General features: G+C 40.2%; 1 protein-coding gene across 5 annotated transcripts in view; it reads left to right on the forward strand.

The window, feature by feature from the left end:
* The window catches only part of p4ha2 (procollagen-proline, 2-oxoglutarate 4-dioxygenase (proline 4-hydroxylase), alpha polypeptide 2), a 38,035-nt gene extending 31,118 nt beyond the window's left edge, over window positions 1-6,917 (forward strand). For 3 of the 5 annotated variants that reach the window (XM_020699620.3, XM_011492379.4, XM_020699619.3), the window contains exons 11-15: window positions 2,800-2,853; window positions 3,456-3,521; window positions 4,706-4,774; window positions 5,005-5,101; window positions 6,173-6,917. In XM_020699620.3, coding sequence (XP_020555279.1) covers window positions 2,800-2,853; window positions 3,456-3,521; window positions 4,706-4,774; window positions 5,005-5,101; window positions 6,173-6,243 — 357 coding nt within the window. In that variant the 3' untranslated portion in view covers window positions 6,244-6,917. Of the gene's footprint in view, window positions 1-2,799; window positions 2,854-3,339; window positions 3,522-4,705; window positions 4,775-5,004; window positions 5,102-6,172 lie in introns of all 5 variants that reach the window. The other 2 variants (XR_013647535.1, XM_004084205.5) reach the window with 2 other exon arrangements.
* Window positions 6,918-7,754: the final 837 nt, after the last annotated feature.

The raw sequence follows: 7,754 nt of genomic DNA on the forward strand, positions 1-7,754 counted from the left end.
ATGATGTTTGCGGATGACATTGTAATTTGTAGTGAGAGTAGAGAGCAGGTGGAGGAACAGCTAAAGAGGTGGAGGTTTGCTCTGGAAAGAAGAGGCATGAAGGTCAGTCGTAGTAAGACAGAATACATGTGTCTGAACGAGAGGGATCAAGGTAGAAGCGTTAGGTTACAGGGGGCTGAGGTGAAGAAGGTGCAGGAGTTTAAGTACTTGGGGTCAACAGTTCAGTGTGATGGGGAGTGTGGAAAAGAGGTGAAGAGGCGAGTGCAGGCAGGTTGGAGCGGGTGGAGGAAAGTGTCAGGAGTGTTGTGTGACAGAAGAGTGTCAGCAAGACTCAAAGGAAAGGTGTACAAGACAGTGGTGAGACCAGCTCTGCTCTATGGGTTAGAGACGGTAGCAGTGAGACAGAGACAAGAGGCTGAGATGGAGGTAGCGGAGATGAAGATGTTGAGGTTCTCCTTAGGAGTGACCAGGTTAGACAGGATAAGGAACGAGTACATCAGAGGGACGGCTCATGTTGCCTGTGTTAGCGACAAAGTCAGAGAAGCCAGACTGAGATGGTTTGGACATGTTCAGAGGAGGGATAGTGGATATATTGGTAGAAGGATGTTGGAGATGGAGCTGCCTGGCAGGAGGGCAAGAGGACGGCCAAAGAGGAGATACATGGATGTCTTAACAGGGGACATGAAGTTGGCTAATGTTAGGGTAGAAGATGTCCATGATAGAGTGAGGTGGAAAAGGATGATTCGCTGTGGCAACCCCTGATGGGAAAAGCCGAAAGAGAAAGAAGATATATATATATATATATATATATATATATATATATATATATATATATATATATATATATATATATATATATATATATATACATATATATATATACACACACATATATATATATATATATACGTCACATGAAAATGGAAATAAGATCAGAAACTCGTGCGTTTACTTTGTCTGTTCTTCTACTACAAGCAGAAACTCTTTCTTTTGCCGTGTTACTTTTTTGATGGACGTATAATCTTCATACGCCGTCATTAAAATCTCAGACTACGTCTCACTGAAGTATAGCGCTTTCTTTTTTTTTCCACGCGTTTCCATGGTGACTCCGGAAATCGGCGATCTATTGAGAACGTCTTTATGTACTTGACATGCACATGCATTACCCAGGGTTTCCAAGTCGAGCGTAATTACGCTAACCCATATCCGGTCTCTTGGAACCGACATACCCAGAGTTAGCAAGTTCAGGTGGATTTCAGCCAGAGTTCAGGCTTAAAGGCAGGCTGGTTTAAACATGCTTCCTGGAATACCCCCCAGGTTATGTTCAGAGCATGAGTTACTATGCCAACTTGACATACCCTGAAACATACCTCTGTTTTTGGAACTGAAAGCTGAGGTTATCAACTTCCTTAGCCTCAAACTTACCGTGGGAGCTAGCATAACCTGCTTTCTGGAATACCCCCCAGGGAGAAACAGGTGATGACACTGAGGGAGAATTACACTGGGGAGGAATCAAGACACCTAAAATGAGAGGACAACAGGAAGTAACAAATAAACTAAAATAAAAACAGGAAAACCCCATAGCTAAATATCACAAAAAGTGATTATTTTGGCATCTCATGGGGTAATCACAAACTTTTAAAACACACCCAAAACATGGAAGATCCTTTAAGACTCAATCAATCAAATTGTATTTACAAAAGGGTTTCTCGTACTTTACGCAGCTCGAAGCGCTTTACAAATAAAAACAAAACCATAAACACAGAAATTAAAATTAAAAACCGTCCCCACCCTTGACCCTCCCCCCTGTTACCACATACATCCCATGACCCCCCACACCATGTCTACAATCACTTTCAATTTCCTGGAGCTTGCTCTTTGTAGACGCTCCCTTGGCAGCCGTCTCACTGCTGCCTCCCCGTACGGAGAGGTCGTTTTTTGAGTGAAGCCAAAACAAACAGAGATGCTTCCTATTAGTTTTAAACTTTTTCTGAAAGCGTCCGCAAGTCTGAATCTGGGAATATCTCGCCAACTGTTCTTGTGCGCCTCCTGCTCAAACTAGTGCTATATTCTGCTGTGCTTTATAGCAGGAAAATGTCAGGATCCTTTCCTGATACGCAGATTTTTACTAGAGCATTTATCTGTATTAATAAACAAGGATAAAATAAATATTGGTTCCTTGATCAAGGTGTAACATCTGATTTCAATCGAGTCTGAAACCATGCGGAATCCCTAGTACGGTAAATAGGAGACAAATATGTAATATGTCAATGTTTTGCTTCTCTGACTCCTCTTTTAAACAGAGTGTCCTCTCTGTCAAGAATCTGTACATTTTGGTCTTGGAATGAGTGTCCTTTATCTTTTAAATGTGCATAAACCAGCCAACCTGGTCCTGAGGCATTGATCCTCCTGGGTTGGTACTTCCTCTTATGTATTGGCTATTTTGTTTCTCCAGTGTAAGGCTCTGATCATTCCTCCCTGCACTGGACTACAAAAAGGACGTAACTACTTCTTTCTTTTGGTGTGGGGTCTTTTGGGTGAACCACATTCTGCCTCTGTGTGTTGGTAGATTTGCAGAGTAGGTTTTTCTTTGTTCCAACTGGGAGAATGTGGTTGACCTACCATGAGGATGGATGTGGGACTTGAACCCACTACCACTCAGACTGTTGAAGCCAATTAGATGAGTGGTCGACGCCACATATAGAGCGTTACATATGCGAGAACTAAAGACCAACATCATCTTTAAACATGCACAATGTGCTGTCTTTTCTAATTTTGTTGTGTTTTTATGGTTACTAGGTTGCAAACTATGGCGTTGGTGGACAGTATGAGCCACATTTCGACTTTTCAAGGGTAGGTTTACTTTTTAATATATTTTCTTCCACTTTCTGTTCACTTTATTTAAGTTTTTACTACACAATTTGTATGCTTTTATCCTGAAACACAAAAAGGTTGGAAAAAAGCTGAATATATAATTGGTTCTTGGTGATCATATTCCTGGCACACTAAGCTTTCTGTTAAATCATTTGGGAAGCATTTCCCTTTTCAGTGCCCCTGGTGTTTTTGACCCCGCTCAAGGGCAACAGCCCTAAAACTCATCACAAAGGACAAAAAAAAATGCCATATGACTTTAGGTGATTCTGTCTAAAGGCACACTGGTTTATGGGTTAATCCAACCAACAAAATCCATCCAGACCTTATTTATATATGCCTAATGTAGTTGAAACGTAAGCAAAACCCAAGTTATTCTGCAGGCTTGAGTGCAGTTTATGCTCCAAGTGGCTGGCTCCTAAAGAGTCCTTCTGATTGATGGGTTAAACATCTAAACATCTGTTGCAGCGTCCTTTTGACAGCAACCTCAAGGTCGATGGAAATAGGCTTGCAACGTTCCTAAACTACGTAAGTAATCGGTGCTGCTTTTATTGTGTTTTTTACTCTCAGTTTTATCTTTATAGAAAGATGAGCCTGATGCTTTCAAAAGGTTAGGCACTGGAAATCGCATGGCAACTTTTTTGAACTACGTAAGTATGTACATGTGGTCACTGTTGATGGAGGGCCGGTGGTGGCTATAATCCACACCATCCCGTTTGTTAGGACAAGGTTTCATTTCACTATTTTATGTTTATCTGTTGCCAAAATCTCCTCTACAAGGGCCCTTGGTGCTACGCCCTTTCTGCAAGCTAGATCTTTTTTCACCGTTTCTGACTGAGAGAAACAGAAACAGAAATTGTTGAGTTCACTTGGACACCAAATAAAATGAAATGCCAGAAAGAAAGTGACTAATTGCACGTAATTTTACAAATATTTGTGGCTAGTGCTAAACTTTCTTCTTGGCCACACGGACACAGAGGAAGGGTTAAGTCTAGGATTACGGGTTACGGTTAAGCTGCGTTGAGACCAAACGCGATTTTGGCGGTAGAGGCGGCCAGTTTCAATGTTTAGTCAAAGGTACAGACATGATCTAAGGTCCAGCGGCACAATATGAGCGAAATAGATTTGATACCCGTGTAAACCATCAGAACTAAATCACCCAACAATCCCTGTCTCGGCTCCTGTTGGGCGAAGGCTGATGGAGCTGGAACAATCCCAATGCCGGCTCTTGGGAGGCGAGCTGGCGGACTGCAGGATGCGGAGCTAGCCTGCTCGGGCCTCCTGAACTTTATGATATTTTTCTCACTTTCATGGAGGCAATAATAAAAAAAGGTCCCCTGATTTTATTCTTGTTTTTATTTTGACCTTCTCTGGTTAATGCGGGACAGCAAGCCTTCAAACGTAGTCAGAGCGAGAACACAAATGCAAAGAACACATTTGGGACTTTGACTTTCATTATGAATAATTGGGGCCAGTTACAAAATCTGGCGTTGGACGCACTTAAAAAGCATGCAGGCAACGCAGCAATGTGCCATCTTCTCTTCTACTACTAAAACTGTTGTGACATCACAACTGTTCATTTAAACTGAGCGACTTTGCGACAGTTTGATTGACAGCTAAATTAATAAAGTGCAAAACTTTGTCGACCTGCTCTGTTCAGATCTGTCATTTATGTTAATATTAAACCACAATTACATGGTTAGCAGCCAAGATTTTATTTGTTCCATTCCACAAAACTAAGAACACCTAGTTCTTACACTTTTTCATTTTTCATTTAGTCTGACATTGATTGAGAGAATGAAGTGTGTGTTTCATTCTTTGTGGTTTTTTTCAGATGAGTGATGTAGAAGCAGGAGGTGCCACGGTCTTCCCAGACTTTGGAGCATCAATCTGGCCAAGAAAGGTGACAGAAAAGATTCAATGCGCTCTTCTTTTCTCTTCTTCTGTAACGTTTAAAAAGTGTGAATATCTGTAGGTTTGCTAAGTCGTGTATAAAAGATCTACTGGACAAAATTGATAGAAGATATGATTTTATGATTTTTGCATTGCTTGTATGAATTTAACCAAGGTCATTTGAAGTAGTTATGAGTCACTCAATCCTTCCAACACTCATTTTGGATGCTCCCTCTGCAGGGAACAGCTGTGTTCTGGTACAATCTCTTCAGGAGTGGGGAGGGAGACTACAGGACAAGACATGCAGCCTGTCCTGTTTTAGTGGGAAGCAAATGGGGTGAGTTCTAATCCTGACTACATTAATAACATGACTGAAATATAACGTGTTGATCTGAAAAAATTGTGAATTATAATCAATATCCAATAAGTTATGTATAGAATTTAGCGGTTTCAACTAATAGAAAGTATAAATAAAAAATAGGAATCAGGTCATTGTGTATGTTATACGGCTCATACATCCAGGAGTCATCTTTGAGTAAATCAACTGAAGTTGGTCAAAAAAGTCCAAAGAGATGGTAATTGAAGACGACCTTGTGACGGTGCAAACAAATGAAACCTGTAAGCGTGCCAACATCGACTTTCCAGAGGACTTGTTAAAACCTTTTTTCCACGTTCAAAATACTTGATCAAGTTCTAAAACAAAATCTCTGGCTTTATTTGATAGAACAGGATTTGTTAAGGAAATAGAATTTACAAAAGTTACTCTGAAGCTTTTCTGTTCTGCTGTTTAAGAGGGTAATAAACTTTTGATCAAATCAAATTAAACTTTATTTATAGAGTACTTCTCACAGATTTGCAACAGAAAGTGCTTTCCAGAATAAAACATTGTTCACAGCTAAAAAATCACCTTAAAAATATCTGTGCTTTGTCACATAGAGCATTTTCTGCTAAACTGATGGCAGAAAGACCAGGTCAACATGATGCTATGAATCCATTTGAAAGGCATGCTTGTGCTCAAATAAAACCACACAATTATTCCCCTTTTTATAAAATATAGAGCTCAAGCAAGTGGCTTCATGTCGTGCTTTAAGGGGAATTTGCAGAACTCCTGAGATGTTCATACACAGACTGTCTGCAAGTTCAATGCACTCCTAGTGACGAGGAAGATTTGTTATAGCTATAAAAATGCAGAAAAACAAGTGAAATTAGATGTTAACAATGTTTTATGAGCGAGCCAAATCACTGAGAACATTCACTCTTTCTGCAGACCAGGAGCCAGTTTTTACTGGACAACATATTCCTACCTCTTGCTATTTTTTTGTCTTTATCTTTATGATATTGTATCCTGGCATCACATATTTTTGCACAGGTTTGTTGACTCATAATCCTTTTTTTCCCTCTTTATCAGTGTCAAACAAGTGGATTCATGAAAGAGGACAGGAGTTCAGGAGACCGTGTGGCCTCACAGAGGTGGACTGAAGTTTCCTTTTGGACACACTAACTAACACAGAAATGCACACACTCCAGACTGACGTCATGGTTTGCAAAGCAGCAACAGAGACATTTGTGTAGGATTTTTGTAAGTTTTCTCGTTTAAACTCTTGAAAGGAAGGTGGCAACCCTTCTGGGGAGCTGGTTAGCTCTTTTATTAAGTAAGTCACACTCCAAAAAGGAAATATGCCCCGGTCAGATTGTTGATATATTGTCTTATATTTAAGAAAACAATTCTAGCCCATTGTTTTTCCACAAAAAAAAAGAGAAGACCACATTTTGAAATATTTTTAATTAAATGTTTTAACTGTCAAAAAAAATGACTGTTGATGTTTTTTACACATATTTTATTGAAACATTTATTGTGAAGCAAACACATCATTTTGATACCTGCTGTTACAAATGAAAACTTACAACTAATGTTTCTATTCAAAAAAGATATATTTAATGAAGTAATACTGAGGTAATACAAAACTGTCAACACCCAAAGTTATATATTTTGTATTGGTTTTACACCCAAACTCTTGTGTTCAGACTACATGGTAAATCTCGCTTTTCCAAAGGTTTTTTTTTTAATGTTTTTTATTTTTAAGTTATTACATTGTTACACCCCCATGCCATAGGAATGCAAAAACCAATAAACACTGTTTGTTTTTCAAATATTTCTTTTTTCAGATCGTTTTTCCTTGTTTGTTCCTATTTTTCGTGGATTTATTTATATTTAAATGACAACGTCCACACCAGGGTCACTGTGGCCTTGACTCACAAATAAACTGAAGTGCCATCCCATTCCTAACCCAAAAAGCTCAATATGACTTTTTTCAGCTATTTCAGATTCAACTCTTCTAGGAAGGCTGTCCACAAGGTTGAGAAGTGTGCTTATAGGAGGTTTTGACCATTCTTCCAAAAGGTCATTGGTGAGGTCACTCACTGATGATGGTGGAGAAGGCCTGGCTCTGAGTCTCCACTCTAATTCATCCCAAAGGTGTTCTATGGGGTTCAGGTTAGGACTCTATGCAGGCCAGTCCAGTTCATCCACACCAGACTCTGTCATCCATGTCTTTATGGACCTTGCTTTTTGCACAGTCATGTTGGAAGAGGAAGGGGCCGCTGCAAACTGTTCCTACAAGGTTGAAAGCATGACTCATCACTCCAGAGAAGGCGTCTCCACTGTTCTAGAGTCCAGTGGCGGCGTGCTTTCCACCACTGCATCCAGCGCTTTGCATTGCACTTGGTGATGTGTGTTTGGATGCACCTGCTCGGCCGTGGAAACCCATTCCATGAAACTCTCTGCGTGCTGCACTTGGGCTGATCTGAAGGTCACATGACGTTTGGAGCTCTGTAGCAATTGACTGTACAGAAAGACAGCGACCTCTTTGCACTTCAGCATCCGGTGAGCCCTCTGTGTACGTTTACGTGGACTATCACTTCATGGCTGAGTTGCTGTTGTTCCCAAACTCTTCTATTTTGTTATGACAAAGATGAAGATGTTGACTGTG

The sequence above is a fragment of the Oryzias latipes genome, chromosome 14 (assembly GCF_053564925.1).
Source record: "Oryzias latipes strain Hd-rR chromosome 14, Olatipes_Hd-rR_3.1".
NCBI lineage: Eukaryota > Metazoa > Chordata > Actinopteri > Beloniformes > Adrianichthyidae > Oryzias > Oryzias latipes.